A 16,381-nucleotide genomic window follows, 5' to 3' on the forward strand; every position below is an offset into this window, starting at 1 on the left:
CCTGCTTCAGGTCCTTCTCGATATTAGCGAGGCAGTTCAGCACTTCACTTTGATTACTTGTTTTCTCTCGTGGCCAGGCGGGAACGGCCGGTGGTCGACGATCCATGATCACTTAGCTCGAGTATCAACTTCCTTGTGGTAGTGGCTCACAGCTAGAGGCGTCTCGGCTTGGCGGTTAGTAGACGTATGAGGCTCCGAGAAACAAAGACACGAACGGCGTTTATGTAGAGAAGCCGCAGTCGCCGCGAGAACGGCAAGTGGTGGACGGAGCTGCGGTTTGCTCCGGGCAGTGAGCTCACGGTGGCGAAGGAGCAACAATGAAGGAACTCGGCAAGGTTGCCCCTTGGCGAGGCTCGAGCGATGGATCGATAACTGTGGATGATCCGTAGTCACCTAATTTGAGAGAAATGAACCAAATAAGCACATGGTCAAGACAACGTTGGTCCATGACACGCTTTCTAGTCTTTTTCATTCTTCGTTTATTCATAAAAATACTCGTATATGAACGAGACTTTATGGAAAAGTGCTCTAAGCAAAGAAATATAAATAACACTCTAGACACAACCTAGGAAATAGACGCATCAAAATCCCTAATCATAAAATTAGGAAAACCAAAAATTAAGACTCCCTAGAAACTATGAACTGAAAACAAATTCTCTGAAGTTTTTTTTTTTCGCCATTTTTGTTATAAAAACGATAGCAACCTCTTGTGAAAATAATTACCTATGACACACCCAGGAAATAAATTCTCTAAAAAAAAGGCTTTCTTTCTTTCTTTTTTTATTTTAAAAAAGGACTCAATGATTATTACTTTCAAATTTAAAACCCAACCTAGACCTATCATGGACCGACCCGAAAAATGCAATAACTAAATAAATTGCAAAAAGGAGAGTTCAGAAGACTTACTTTACCAGGTAGGACCATGGCAATCACATAGACATGCGCATGAAATGTGAGGTTCGATTTCTATCTAGACTCTGACTTGCAAAGTGGAGACGCGAGGATTACCGAGCTAAACCAGTCATGGTGGTGGTTAGGCTGGGATTCCCCTGACTCCGGGTTAGTCAAGGAGCCGACCCGGGTTGCAAAGGGTGCAACCGTGGTGGGAATTCAATGACACCGTGAAAGAACTTTCGGGACTGAGGAGGGCGACCCGTACCACACGGGAGTGGTCGGGGTGTCCGCTGTCTCAATACCATCCTAAACCTGTACCGCCCAGGTCCGGCAGCAGGTAGTGTGTGCGGTGTAGTGTAAATGCAAGGCATGCACAGCAGGTTATATCATACAGCGCTTCGTGCATAAAATAAACCATACATCCAAACACCTCCCTGCAAAACAAGGGTTAACAATCACGCCTCCCCTTATACCTCCCATTCGCAAAAACATTTAACACCTAAAATGTTAGGGACGTACAGGATCCTCATTGCCAAACAAAAATATTTTTTGAAAAGAAAAACTGGCCTAAGTCCACTAAGAGTTTTAACTCAAGTCCCCAGCGGAGTCGCCAAGCTGTCGCGACCTAAAATTTCTCTCAGGCTAATGGATTGTTAAGACTAAGCCTAACTCGGGCCCTCCTAAGCCCTACCAATTCGCAACTTAGGGTTTAAGTTTTTAACATGCAAAAGTTTTTATGCTCGGAGTCGCCACTAATCAATTTATGGTAGGTTGATTAGAAACCTAAATAAAACATAGGGAGATATGTTTTATTCCTACGAACCAGAGATTCTAAGCCCGGGGACTTGATTACGCTAGATCTGATCTAACGCCCTTTCGGTACCTTTTTTTTTCAAAATGTTTTGGCAGGCAGTTTAGATCCATTTTAACTTAGTCACTAGCATGTGAGGTGATCATGCGGGTGTGCAAACCACCAATTTAACACCCAAGAATCAAAACATTAAATAAATTGCAAGTTTGGAAGAATTACTTACCTGGAAGCAACGTAAGCATCTGCATTGTTAGCTAGAAAATCACATTGACACCCTAATATGATTTCTAATTAACAAGCAATTCACTCAATTTCTTTTTTTTTGGATTTTCACTTATTTAAATGAAATTTAGCCTATATGCAATGACATGCGAAAATGACATGCGATTAATGCAACCTAGCATGCAAACTATATGTCGTGCGACGACGTGACCTATTTCTAATGACAAGACGAATGATTATTTTTGGTATTTTCTCAATTTAAATTCGGAATAATAAAAATGCCTAAATTAACATGCAAACTATGATGACTTAATCTACCCTAGCATGATTTCTTTTTAGGATTTTTGTTAAAATTCGAAATAATGAATTACTTAAATTAAGAATACAATCTATCCTAATCTATCCTAAAACAATTCATTCTTCTTTTCTTGGGATTTTCATGGAAATTCGAAATAATAAAATAACCTGAATAATCTATTAAGATTAGAATATTACTTAATTTAAACTAGGAAATAAATCATCTCAAGTCCTAATTTAAATTAAATAACTACTCTATCTTCTAGATATATTTAGGATTCCTAGACATGCAAAAACTCTAATTCAAATCTAATTAATATTTTTTGAATTTTCTGTTTATTTGAAAAAGGAAAGCAATTAAATAAACAAGGATAGCAACCACATTCAAAACGTCCACGCGATCCGCCATATTTGTTTCAAACTCGGATTATGCACAAAAATCAAACTATCGGTCATATCTATAGGGTTATAGATATCGACGGAAAGCCGATTATTCAAATTTGGAAAGCGGATAAAAATCGTTATCGTACCCAAGTGGTTATGGATAGGATAATAATTTTCCGTATCACCGCGTATCGAACCTTAGGGATAAGGTCGGATAGTCGTCCAGATACGTTGCTAAATTAGGAAGTTTTCCTAATTTTGAATATTTAAAAATATTGCGGATATATCGAACATTATCCTAAGATATCTAAATATCCACATGATATTCACGAAATATTCAAACACCCATATTAGGAAATTAAATATTCTGAAAATATCGGATAATGTTGAATTACCTAATTTGCAGATAACTTCCAAATTCGAATTGTGGATCGGGATCGGGCTTTGCGGATCGAGACGGCAGTGGTGGCGACGACACGGTGGCTCACGGGCGTCGAAGACGACGGGGGCGATGACCGGCTGAACAGCAACTTGGCGGGTTCGCGGTGGCGGTTCGGCTAGGACCGTCGATGAGGGGCTCAACCGGCTGCGGTGACAAGGACAATGGCGCCTTGGCTAGAGGTACAGTGCCACGGCAAGGACCGTCGATGGAGACTTCTCGGTGTCGCGGTATCGGTGAGGTGCTCACAACGCGGCCAGCGAGAGCTTTAGATAACTCAGCTTGCCGTTTGAGTGAGATCACTTGACACACCGGGACGATCACCAACGAACCAGACCAGCGAAAAGCTTCAAGGACGCTCGTGGAATGTTGAGAACGCTGTAGGAAACAGAGACCGGCACGGCGAGAGCTGCAACGAGAAATTGGACCAGCGAACAGCAAAGCAGCAACACCCCTTTGTCTTCACTTGATGTTTTTATTCACAGCCTCTACTTCGTTTCTTTTCATCGTGAATATCTCCCCTCCTTTGTCACTCTCAGCTTGGACCAATCAAGACAAAAACCACCGCTTGATCATGTCTAGTGTTGACTAGATTTTATTGCTTTGGCAGTGGGTCTTCAATGGCCGCATCTCTCGAACGACGGAAGCGTTGGTGCGGCGATGATGGATGGTTGCCAAGCACCGAAGGAACCACCGCGGGAGGACAGAACTTCTCTTCTTTTTCAGCCGTCAATCTCTCTCGTGCTCTCAGGAATTGTGTTCCGGAAATTATGAGAGTCCCCCTTTGATTATGATGCATAACGATATATTTATATCGCAACTCTAGGTTAATTAACCGGGCTTCCTAGTCCTAATGGGCTTAGACTTAGGCTTAGATTTTAATTTAATTTAAATGGGCTCAATTAATTAAGGATAATGGGCTGAATTAAGCTCAAATTAAAACAACCGAGCCCGTTTGACTTGTAATTCCCGGCCCTTGCATTCCAAGCGAGCCGAGTCCCATTCGATGAAATTTAAGCTCGTTCGTCACCGCCGGTCCGATGCAAAATGCAATTAATCTAAAATGAATTTAAACTATATGTTATGCAACCTAAATATTTTTGTTTAGGGGTTAAAAATTTAATCCCTAATTTTCTATACAAATTACGACTAAATGGTCGCTAAAATTTAGGTGTCAACAGTGAGCAAGTGGGCAGTTCCATGCCTAGAACCGGGAACCGGACCGGTATTCACTGTATCTAGTAAATTAGAACCCGAAACCGGACCGGTCCCCACGGGAACCGCCGGTTCCGAACCGGTCCACACGAGAACCGCCGGTTCCGGACCTTCGGTTCGGTTCAGGGCGGTTTCTGGTTCTTTTGCACACCCCTAATTATCATTGCGTGCTCATGGTCGGAGTCAATATGTTGTCCACCTGATCATTTCATAAAAGAATTGAATTAAAAAGAAAATAGCAAACTGGTTTTTTCAAAGGAAGGAATTAATATACATAGGCAGTGACTGTTCTAAGAAGTCTCCTTCTCTTTCTAGAACTAGCAAAATGTCCATGTGTTGCATGGGTCAAGACTACATAAGTTATATTACTCTAAATGTTAATGTTGATATGAATTTTCACAGAAGAAATTTAATGCAGAAAATTTTAACAAAATAAATATTCACGTCAATTAATTCCCGCTAGAGTTTATATAGAATTTCTTTTGAAGTAAATCCAAACCTCGTCATTTAAGTTTATTGAGACATAAAATTGCAATATTTAATGAATCATAATATAAGTATATGGAGTATTCGAGCCTGTAAAATAATATGAATCAATTAGAAACATGAAAGTACAAAGTGAAAATATAAATTCTCTTCTCTTGATAGCTTTCCTTCATTTGTCGGAATGTTTACCTTTGTACCCCCGACTTGGTATGGAAAAGAGAAGCAACTTATTTATGTAGAGTAAAATGCTTTCTTCTCTCTTCTGCATCTTTTCTTCTCTAATTTAGAGAGGTAGAAGTGTTTTCTTCAGATCAAATTCCAATTTTCAATTTCTTTTTTTTATGGAAATTCTTCCTAATTTTATAGTTTCCATTATTTGATATCTACCTTTTTGTGTCGGCAAAAGTCATTAGATGTCTTATCATTCCTGACAATGTATAATAAAGAGAATTGGATAATCAGCGAAAATATGCAATATTTAATTTGAATTTTTAAATAAATTCGCAATACTTATTTCACTAGGAATTCCTATGTAGAATATCGTTTATTATTTTTATAATAAAAATATTCAAATTTTCCTTACTTTTCTTGTGAAAATTTAGTTGCCAACGTTTTTTATTTATACACTTCGCATTTGATGATGTTCGAAGCTAATTAGTTTTCCTAACTTTGTAAATTTTAATTTGGTTATATCATGATTATTTGTTGATATCTTTTACTTAGGCTCCGTTCGTTTGGTGGAAAATATTCTCCCGGAAAATATTTTCCGGGCTTTCCGGTGTTCGGGGGGCGGAAAACGTTTTCCGTGAGAAAATATTTTCCTTCCCCCCTCACAAAATAGCCTAAGTCTATGGAAAATGACTTTCGCTTCTTTAAAAGCGGAAATAATTTTCCGAAGCTTCTTCTTCTTCTTCTTCACTAAGGTCGCCGGCTGTCGCTGCCTCCGGCCGCTGCCGTCGCCGCCTCCGGCCGCCGCCGCCGCCTCCTCCGGCCGCCGCCGCCTCCGCCTCCGGTCATCGCCGCCGCCGCCGCGGTCGCCGCATCCGGTCGCCGGCCGCGGCCGTCGCCGACCGCCGGCATACGCCGCCGCCACCGGTCGCCGGCCGCCGCCGACCGGCGGCGGCGAAAAATATTTTCCGAAACTTTTTCATATTGGTCGCCGAACACCGGAAAATTATGTTCCGGGAAAATATTTTCCAGGAAAATGACTTCCGGGAAAATATTTTCCAAAAGGAGAATATTTTCCGTCAAACGAACGGAGCCTTAATGTTACTATATTCAATATGTTACATGGACATTCAGGTCGCAATGGTGAAATACTAGCGGTCCCATACTTTAACGTCTGTATGACAAACAAATTGATATCAAAATTAAAAGGAGCACGAGATATTATTTAGAAGATACAATGATGTTTTAACAAGATATATCTTCAAGTGTGATGCAGACTATTATCTGAACTTAATGCAACCAAAAAATATATGCTTTGAAATAGCATTACTATAGCTCAACAAGGAAAAAACAAAAAGGTGCTTCGTCAGTCTCGATCCATGGGGTTCTCATGTTCGGGGCAATGTGAATGTAGAGACTTGGAAGCGAATAACGTAGTGAGGTGTTCAAGGAGATCTGCATAGTGTTGAGGCCAACGTGAAGGCGCTGCGTCCTGTGGCTAGTCGATGGGTCAGGATGATCAGCTTCGCTCGTCCCGCATTCGTGCGAGTCTTCTATGCCGACCTTGCAAGGGTTTGTGCTTCTAGAGAGAGTTTGGCAAACTCGGAATCTTGACGACATCTCGTTAAATGGGGAAGAGCCGGTGTGTTGATTTCGCTTTGACCCTGCCTCGAAAATTTCCAAGAAATGAAATAATCAAAGTCGTGTTAATCAAGAACGCCACATTATATTCTTAAAGATGATAATTCCAATGAAAGTTTTCCAATGAAAGTAACGAATGTTTCAAGAGACATCCAATGTTTCTGCAATAAAAGAAGAATCTGAGAGTCATTTTTTCTCACTTAATCCTAATACTGAAGCGTAAACATACATCAACCCTTGACTTAGATGAACAACAAGAATGCAGTAGGTACAGAGTGATAACCGAGAACAAGCTACATGAAAGGTAAACACTTAAACCACGTGATACAACAAATGCAGAATAGCTGAAAGAGACTCCATAACCTGTCAGCAAGATCTTTGGTGAACTTGATTACGTCTTCAGCTGATTCCGCATATGGATCTGCCATGATTGCTTGGGTCGAGACTTGTTTGAGGTAGTCAACGGGATGAACCTCGATCCGAGGTTGTGAGGGCTCGGCGGCAGCCTCCATTTCCAATCACGGGGAGTTGCCAGCGAAGAGGAGATATGGAAGAGAGAGAGATCGGGCATACAGAGAGAGATTGAGTGAGAGAGTGAGAGGGGTGCGCGCTACCGCCTTCGCCGCCCCTAGCTCCGCTCTTGCCATTTTCAATCAACTCGATCCAGGCTTCAAGAGTCAAGACCTTGTCCGAATCTTTAATGCTCGTCGTGACCCATCACTGGCATCATCACCCCGTCCACAACTTGACGGGGTACACTGTTACCCTCACTAATAATTGGGCCGAGCATCGGCCGGCATCATCCTCGTCATGTGGCTCGGCTTCTTCACTCTCAACTTACCACCATGCCCAGATGTTGTGCGATGAAACTCCCCAGCCGCAGCCGCATCCACTGCATCATATCTCGCATCTCCATATCTAGCTTTTCGTCTTCAAACTCATCCGAGTGATCACAGCGGCGCGGGATGGGAGCTTGAGGCGGTGAGGGGTGGTGGACGCGGACAGAGACGCACACACGAGCGGCGGGGGGGGAGAGAATTGTGCCCAACCGCGAGCTTCCTGTAATTAGTGTAGTACTCGGGATTGATCTCCAGGAGCTTCGCGCTCATGTCGAGAGCCTCCTTCGTGTATCTGAGAGCAAAATCGCATCACTCAAACACCCGATCAAAATCGTTCCGGTGATACGACGCTTTTGATCTTTTCAGCGAGAGAGATTGTGCATGTGATGTGGTTGCGGTGCTTAGAGAGAAACCGGGATTGAAGAGCTGTTAGCTTCTGGGCTTTGGTGGTTGATGCTGCTGCATCTTCCAGCTTCGGAGCCGTCCGAGGCCGGCCATGCATATTTTCCGGCACAAAGAGAGAGAGAGAGAGAGAGACGAAGTGTGAACTTGGAATCAAGAGAGGCTTAAGGATTAAGGAAGAAGCTGTTGAACTTGAATCCGAGTCTTCTGATCAGACAAAACTGAGAGAGAAACGTGGGACCCATGATTTTGGCATTTCTGTCATTCTAACCTTAAAGTTATTCCATGTGTATGCACTTTGGGCTAATTACAAAGAAACAACTGATCCACGCTATTCTTTTCTCTGCTGCAAGTTATGCTATTTCATCTGGTGGAGTAACTTAGCATGAAGTAACATGGAGATGCCGTTGGCCTTGCTATATATTCGTGCCTGAAGTTGATCATGAGGAAGCACCCGACAATTGTCTCCCAACATCAGCCTGAGCTCTGCAACCTTCTCTCAAACACTTCTCAGCCCCAGCTTTTGCCTTTGCAAATGGCGGAAGCAGTTCTCTTCAGCCTTGCCACTGACATACTGAAAAGCCTCACCGCCGAAATGGCGAAACCTGGAGGCTCCTTCGCTTCTCAGAAGATCCAGTTGCTCTGCAGTGCCAAGGACGAACTCCTAAGCCTTGAGGACACCGTCCAGACCATCCATGCAGTGCTTTTGGATGCCGAGAAGCAGCAGTGGCACAACAACCAGGTCAAGCTCTGGCTCAAGAGGCTCAAGGACGTATTGTACGACGTACAGGACTTGCTCGACGATGTCGCAACCGAAGATCTGAGGTGGAAGGTCACTTCCGGCAACAAGATGTCGAAAGTGGTACACATTTTCTTCTCTAAATCAAATCAGCTTGCATACCGCCTCAAAGTGGCTAATAAGATTCAAGAACTTAGGAAGAAACTGGATCAGGTTAAAAATCATAGGGAGTTAAACTTAGAGCGGCATCCTAGTGAGGCAACTCTTTCTTTTGTGAGGAGGAGGACATCTCACTCTTTTGCGCGCGAGGAAGAAATAATTGGTAGAGAAGAGGATAAGAAGGAGATCATCGCACATTTGCTTGATTCCTCCTGCAGAGAGAGTGTGTCAGTTGTTTCCATCGTCGGTATAGGAGGACTGGGAAAAACCACGCTTGCTGATCTGGTATACAACGATGGAAAGGTGAAGGACTTTTTCGAGCTTAAGATGTGGGTGTGTCATGGGGATCCTAAAATCTTTGATGTGGATTTGATCATCAAAGAAATACTGAAATCTGCCAAAGATCAGTGTCAAGAGGATCCTGAGATGAAGAGAAATCTGGAAGGCATTGAGAATATATCTAAGGACCAGCTGCAGAGGCTCCTTCCTAAGGTATTAGATGGGAAGAAATACTTGCTTGTTTTGGATGACTTGTGGAATGATGATCGCCTGAGATGGTTGGAACTCCAACCATTGCTAATGGGCGGTTCAAGGGGAAGCAAGATACTAATAACCACGCGCAGTCGGTCGGTTGTGCAGGCAACGGATGAGAATTCAGTTGTCCATGATCGACATGGCTTATCTGAAGATAAGGCATGGGACTTGTTCAAGAAAATGGCTTTTGGAGATGGGAAAGAATCATTAGACTCTAAATTGGAGGAGATAGGTCGAGATATTGTTAAAAAATGTGCTGGTGTTCCCCTTGCCATCAAAACAATGGGTGGCCTTCTATACGCCAAAAAGGAAAAAGAGTGGCTCAAATTCAAAGACCATGAACTTTCAAAAATAGATGAGTCGGAACACGGAATTATGGAAGTCCTCAAGCTTAGTTACGATCATCTTCCGTCGCATTTAAAACATTGTTTTGCATATTGCGCGTTGTTTCCAAAACATTATGTCTTTGATAAACAGACAATGATACAACTCTGGATGGCACAAGGCTTCATTGAGTCATTGGAGGGGAATGAGGAACTAGAAGAGCTGGGGATAGTTATGTCTCGGACCTACTAAGTAGGTCCTTCCTCGAATTTGAAACGGTTGATGATTACACTGGTGAGGTGAAAATGTTCAAGATGCACGATCTCATGCACGATCTTGCCTTGAGAGTTGCAGGAGATGAGTGCAAGATTGTTAATCTAAATGAAGGCAGCATCAATGGGGGAATTCGACATGCATCATTTGCTTCACAATCATCTTCACCACAAGAAGTGACCTCTATTCTTGAACCGAACAATCTACGAACATTTCTCTCCCTGAAAAAGAGCAGAACATTTGTACAGAATGGGATTCTCTCCAAGTTTAGGCATTGTCGAGTGTTGGGCTTGGGCTATGCGCATTTTGGTGTCCCTACTTCCTTGGGAAATCGGTCCAAGCACTTGAGATATCTTGATATTTCTGAAAACCTATCTATGGAGAGTATGCCAAATTCAATCACAGATTTGCTGAACTTACAGACCCTTAAACTCTCCAATTGCAAGCATCTTAAAACACTTCCAAGAGATTTGAAGAAATTGGTCAACCTGAGACACCTCTTAATTAATGGATGTGACTCACTAAGCCACCTACCATCCCTAAGTGAATTCCCTTCCCTAAGGACGTTGAATCTCATGGGCTTGGATGCGTTGGAGTTCCTTCAAGAAATAAGTTACCCAGAGCATTCTAATACTACGCGGCCCTTCTTCCCATCTCTGGAGAGACTATCCCTCCTCGACTCTCGCAACCTAAAAGGCTGGTGGGGAAGACGGCAAATGGTGGGAGCAGATCAGGATCGTGCACGGTACAATCTACAACCATCCTTCGCAAAACTTTTGTCTGCAGCAATATTGGGTTGTCCACACCTGAATTCAGTGCCACTGTTCCCCTTGATAGAATACTTGAACATTGCTAGCGCGGAGTTGTTGGAACAAGTGATGGCCGTTCTAGATTGTCAATCAAAAGCACCAGTGGAATCCACGTTCATCCCTCTCTCTAAATTAAAGGGTCTACATTTTGCTGGTGGTGATTTGGAGCACTCAATGCTCGAGACTTTACTTCCGGTGCTTAATAATCTCGAGTCCATGAGCCTCAATGATTACCCCAAACTAAAGAGTCTCTCTCGTGGCATGCAGTACCTGTCCTCACTCCAGCACCTTGTTATTGATGCTTGTGAAGAACTCGATTTGTCGAGCCACGATGACAAGCATGGCATCCAGTGGCGATCTCTCGTGAAACTCCGCGTTCTTAGATTCAGACGACTTCCGAAACTGGTGACATTACCATAAGGGATTCAACATGTCACTACTTTGCAATTTCTCCAGATTGAATTATGTGACAATCTGACGAGTTTGCCCGAATGGATTTATAATTTCTCTTCGCTCAAAGTGCTTGAAATTATTGGCTGCGAGAGTTTAAGGCGTTTTCCTGAAGGGATTCTCCGCCTCGGCAACCTAGAGGAGAAAGTTAGAGTCATCGGAAATGTCCCGCTAGCGGTAAGTCTAGACACCATTATCTCAATTTCAAGTAGTTTTGTGCGAAATTAAAATATTAAAGACCGTCACCACCAGGCGGAAGCATTTGGGGTCATGTGAAAGTAGCGGATTTTTGTTTTGAATTGCGCGTGCTCACAGAGAAGAAGAGAGAACTAAAATAAGGATCCCGCGCCTGGGAAGAAAAGAGACTCCTATGACGTTAGTTACTTGTATCTTTCTGTTTTGGTTTTGGAACTTTTATTTGCAGGAGAATATATTTTAAAGCAACCGTATATTCCTCCTCACAAATTTCACTTTTGGTAGTTTTGCACCTTTTGGGAGTTGGCTTTGCAAAATATATTGTCTTGCGCACGTTTTCTGAATTTAAGACAAAATACCCGTTAGTTTGGAGTAAAACGAATTATACATGTATAAAACACATTTTGTATTGTATTTAGGTAAACATAACTCATGTTTTACTCGTTTTATACATTTTTGTTAATCAAATAAATATGCGACATGTCAATTATAACATGTAATCGCGGACTTTGCACTTATAATTACATCTTCTCGTAGTTAGATAAGCAAATATAATATTGTTTTAGCATGACATTAGGTAGCACGAGGTAAAAATAAAATCAATCGTCATACGCGATATTTTTATAAAAAATTACAAACAAGATAGGTATGCTTTTATATGCAAGTTTTACTGACTAGTTTGTAACGCGATTAATGTTGGACTTGTGATAACATTATTTTCAGGCTTAATTTCAATAGTACCGATATAAAAGAAAATTTATGTTTTATACCCGTCCGTATAGCGCAATGTTTAACTTCTACCCCATGAAAATGGCAGGAAAACTTCTTCCGCCAACTACTTACTTCTGTCCTCAGGACTGTACTTGCTCGATGATTTCCCCTGTGGCGGTGCTGCATATTGTTAAAATATGGGGGCAACTGCCCCCACTCAAAAGTGGAAGTCCCTACTTATGCGAGATTTGGCAAGTGACTGACTCGGCGCTTTTACTACTCAGCTCGAAGCTACAGTTCAAGGGAAGTGACGAGAGGATCGTAACGCTTTTGCTTGTCAGTTCTGTGGCGACGAACTATTTCATGGTAAGTCTCGGCTCACCATGCGGAAGCATTTGGTGTCATGTGAAAAGTAGCGCACTTTCGTTTTGAACCGTGCGGGTCTACAGAGGAGAAGAAAAGAACTAAAATTAAGGATGTCGTGCCTTGGAGAAAAAGGAAGCCCTATCACGTTACTTGTGACCTTTTTTTTTTTCCTCGTGTCGATATATTTCGGTGCATTCGTATATTCCTCATCGTAAATTTCATCTTCTATTGTTTTTGCCCATTTTTCAGAGTGGTTTTGTACAGTATGTTGCGCTCGCAGTTCATGTTTGTTTAAGAATGTGCGTTGTGCATATTCAATCGGTCCCGGTGAAAATTTATTCAGGCCTACGGTGAAATCACCATTTGAGAGCTGAGGCGAAGAGTCGCGACCAGTGACAACACCGCAATGAAACTGACTTGTGCGGAGCTTTAAAGTGGGTAATAAGATTATCACGATCCTCTCAAAGTGAACCCCGAGAGAGTTTAATGGATTGCTAAGCGGGCATATATAACGCTTTGGCGAGTCAGTGCTTACGCTTTGCATAGACTCTCTTAAGCACTACTTACCACAACTTCATCTCAATGATTCATCGAATTTAAATTAGAGTTGCCACTAACCAACTTTGAGCTGGTTAGGAGCTGAGTACGGCATGGAGCTTGCCTTACTTCTGTGAACAAGAAATTTCGGGTACGAGGACTCGGTTACGCTAGTTTTGCCTAGTGCCTGTTATGGTACCTTTTCTCTTTAAATAATACATTATTTCATGCAATCTTTTCTGATTTTTTTTTTCCTAAACATGGAAACCTATATGGCCATGCATACCCGGGCAAGCGATAAAATGAAACAATCAGTAATAAAAACAAATAAAGGTATAAAAAATAAACAACCCGAGCCGTATCAAGCAAAGTTAATACAAGACCTTGTGAACATGTCCTGGGAGAGGACCACCGTGAGTTATGCATGAATATGCCCTAGATCTAGTGGTAACGAGTGATGCATTTATTTTCCAACAAAATCTCATGAACAAAACAGGATCGGGTTCGGATAACTACTCCTCGGGATTTGAGGAAAGGCTCGACTTATACCTCTTTAATCAAAAAAAATTTTTCTGGATCTTTCAACTTGTGATTTTGAGTAAATGGGTGTGCCCTATTCAAAATTCGTGTATGCTAAATATTAAACGATAATAAGCATATAAGAAAATCAACTAATAAAAAGACAGCCCGAGCCGTATCGTGAAATATAAAGATAAGGAAATTAACCCGAGCCATCTTGGACAATAAGTAAACATGGCCTCGTTATTATGCTCCAGGATAGGACCCGTGAGCGAAAAAATATAAAGTATATGCTTGTTCCCTAAGTAGTCAAATGTATACAAAGGATAGTGGATATGCAATTATCACATGCTATACAAGAACAATGTCCTAAATAAATAACTTTCCTAAAATGTGTCACCAAAAATGGAAATAAAATTTTTCACCTAGTAATTTAACTTACACTGCATGAAATGTAATCCCCAAGTCTAGAATGTGAAATATATTTTGATAACTCATGCAAAATATTTTCCTAAGGCGAACTGTGCAGAAGAGGAAATTAAATCTAATCTAATCGATGCGCATTAAATGCAAATGCAATCCGAGAGATATTTCTAAGTGAATTTTAATGAATATGCAATCTAAAGTTACTAACATGAAAGATGTATTTTGTTGACACCTATTTTTAATTTGCCCAAAATTAATTGCACAAAATTTAGGAGTTAATTTTCTTAAATTCCTAAAACAAAAAAATATTTCTATTTAAATGCATTACATATAGAAATTAGGCACATTTATATTAATAGGGTCTATTAGATTGTTTTAAAAAAAATTGCAAAATTTTTTTTTTCAAAAAAAAAAAAATCGAGTCGGGCCAAGTCGGTGCCGGGCCGACCTAGCCCTTTTCTTTTTCCTTTTTTCTTTCCCCGCACGCGGCCCAGCCCTTTTCTTTTCTCTTTTCTTTTCTCCGCGCGGCTGGGCCTAGCCCGGCCCAGTTCCCCTTCTCCTTCTTCCTCCCCCGTCGAGCGTCGCTGTGGCCTCCCCTGTTTGCCCCTGTTCTGGCCGCAGGGTGACGCACGGCGGCGCCGCTCTGCGCCGTCCCTATCCGGCCAGAGCAGGGCCGGGAGAGCACGCCACAAGGTCGTGGATTTGGGTGTATATTGATGTGACACGTTAGGATGTAGCATATGAGTCGCGACAGCTGAGGTCGTACGAGAGGATTTATCTAATGCACGATGGAGAATTGATTGCGATGTTCGGTGTCGCCAGAGAATGACTAGATGAATACTAGATGTGCTAAGTCGTGAGTCGATTGGGGTGTATAGGGTGATCAAGGAATGAACCTTGTTGGGAAGACTCAGGGACTCAGAAGTTAAATTTGAGGTGAACCGGATGTAGAATCTGTTGACCGCCTCGAGGATTAGTTGGAAATCTAGGCCCAGAACAAGGAATGGCATTATGTGGATCACGAGATACGAAGAGTCATTGAGGTGGATGCCGATAAGAGGAAGTTGGATTTCCATATATTCGGGGATAAAAATTTTGAGGTTCTAGGAATGATTGTGTGTACCCGATGAGGTGAAACTCGAGGAGGAAAAATTTGAATGGAAATTTCCGCAGTAAGTATAGTGTCCACCCGAGCAGCACTAAGATGTGTTAGGACTTGCGGCAACATTACTGGTGGAATAGAATGAGGGTAAATATGGCCAAGTATATGGCCAAGTGTTTGAAGTGCCTATAAGTGAAGACACAGCACGGTAAGCCTAGAAGGCTATTATGACCGTTGAATGGAAATGTGATATGATCCCAAGGATGTTGTAACAGGATCAAAGTGAAGTCGGAGAAAACCCGATTCCATCGGAATAGCAGTTGATAGACTGACTAAGTCAGTGTACTTCCTGACATTGTGAACAGACTTTGAGTCGAACAGATAAGGAGAGTCATCAGAAAGGTCACACGATCGGAGACGACGACTTTTAGAGCTTGAGATTGGGAACTAAGTGGCAGCCCAAGTGTTCCTCAATGGAAAGATTATCCTAATTTGACAGAAAAGGGAAGTTGACCCGAGGCATGTCAAATTGTTCGATATTCGGGAAAAGATCGGAGATATGATCTAGCAAATTGCCTCGTCGCCTAATCTGTCCTAAGTATATGATGCATCCCATGTGACGACGTCGAAGAAGTATGAACCAAATATGACCCACGTTAAGGGGAAACGGACGTGGACGATAAAGTGTCGTACGTGAAAGGGCCGATGAGGCTTGAGGACAGAAAGGATCATGGGCCACATAATAAGCCAGTCCCAGTTATCAAAGTGAATGGGAGCACCGAAGGACAGAAGGTGCCGTTTGGGAAAGCGAAGAGGCCCTATGACGTCAAACCCCCAGTTGTTTGAGGAGATAAGCTTGAATTGCAAATTTCGAGGACGAAATTTTTATAAGGGGGGAAGAGTTGTAACATCCTGAATTTCGACCCATTTCCGGGATCCGACAAAGTGGATATTATTTCTCAGTTGATTTTAGTACGTCTCGCCCGGAGCTAGCCCCTCGCGGGATACTGACCAATGGGAAAGGCTAACTAGGAAAACGGTACGTGGACCGGGGACCCGATTGCGAATCGGGCGCCGATTACGAGAAACGGCAGGGAAGTATTTTGGGCCAGTGTGGACCCATTCTAGGAAGGTGACGGATCTGGTTTGGTCAACGACGTACGATCGGATCGCGGATGATTCCGCTCGACCGAGAGTGCGTGTGGCAAATAAATCCCGAACCTGAACCGAACGATCGTGACTCCTGGAATAACCAATAATTCCTTGCGTTCTCCCGATAATCGAGACCGTCACGACTCGAGTGACCCTAGGTCGATACACGTAACCCCTAAACAGCCACCCGTCAGTGAGAGGCTCTAAAATTCTGTATTGAGCAATTTTGATCGCCAAATTGGACCCGAATTTCGATGTCGAAATTCTATGGGTGTTTGCGACTATTT

The 16,381-nt window shown here is 42.5% G+C and overlaps 2 protein-coding genes across 2 annotated transcripts; both read left to right on the forward strand.

Annotated features, from left to right (window-relative positions):
* Window positions 1–8,269: 8,269 nt before the first annotated feature.
* LOC115668971 (putative disease resistance protein RGA3) lies at window positions 8,270–9,806 on the forward strand. The gene has a single exon (XM_030590311.2). It carries the CDS (start codon window positions 8,334–8,336, stop codon window positions 9,804–9,806), a length of 1,473 nt encoding a protein of 490 aa, XP_030446171.2. The 5' UTR covers window positions 8,270–8,333.
* A 62-nt stretch (window positions 9,807–9,868) lies between these two features.
* LOC130140210 (disease resistance protein RGA2-like) lies at window positions 9,869–11,525 on the forward strand. Its single transcript, XM_056319030.1, has 3 exons — window positions 9,869–11,011; window positions 11,093–11,263; window positions 11,511–11,525. Exons 1-3 carry the CDS (start codon window positions 9,869–9,871, stop codon window positions 11,523–11,525), a joined length of 1,329 nt encoding a protein of 442 aa, XP_056175005.1.
* The last annotated feature ends 4,856 nt before the right edge of the window (window positions 11,526–16,381 follow it).

Source organism: Syzygium oleosum, unplaced genomic scaffold (assembly GCF_021117445.2).
Source record: "Syzygium oleosum isolate NSW1041296 unplaced genomic scaffold, Sole_v2.1 Sole_v2.01, whole genome shotgun sequence".
Lineage (NCBI taxonomy): Eukaryota > Viridiplantae > Streptophyta > Magnoliopsida > Myrtales > Myrtaceae > Syzygium > Syzygium oleosum.

Excerpts from the sequence above, each read along its gene's own strand:
- LOC130140210 (XM_056319030.1), top strand. The coding sequence starts at position 9,869 with ATGCACGATCTCATGCACGATCTTGCCTTGAGAGTTGCAGGAGATGAG. Across the intron at positions 11,012-11,092 it reads GATCTCTCGTGAAACTCCGC|ATTGAATTATGTGACAATCT; the intron begins GTTCTTAGATTC and ends CAATTTCTCCAG.
- LOC115668971 (XM_030590311.2), top strand. The coding sequence starts at position 8,334 with ATGGCGGAAGCAGTTCTCTTCAGCCTTGCCACTGACATACTGAAAAGC.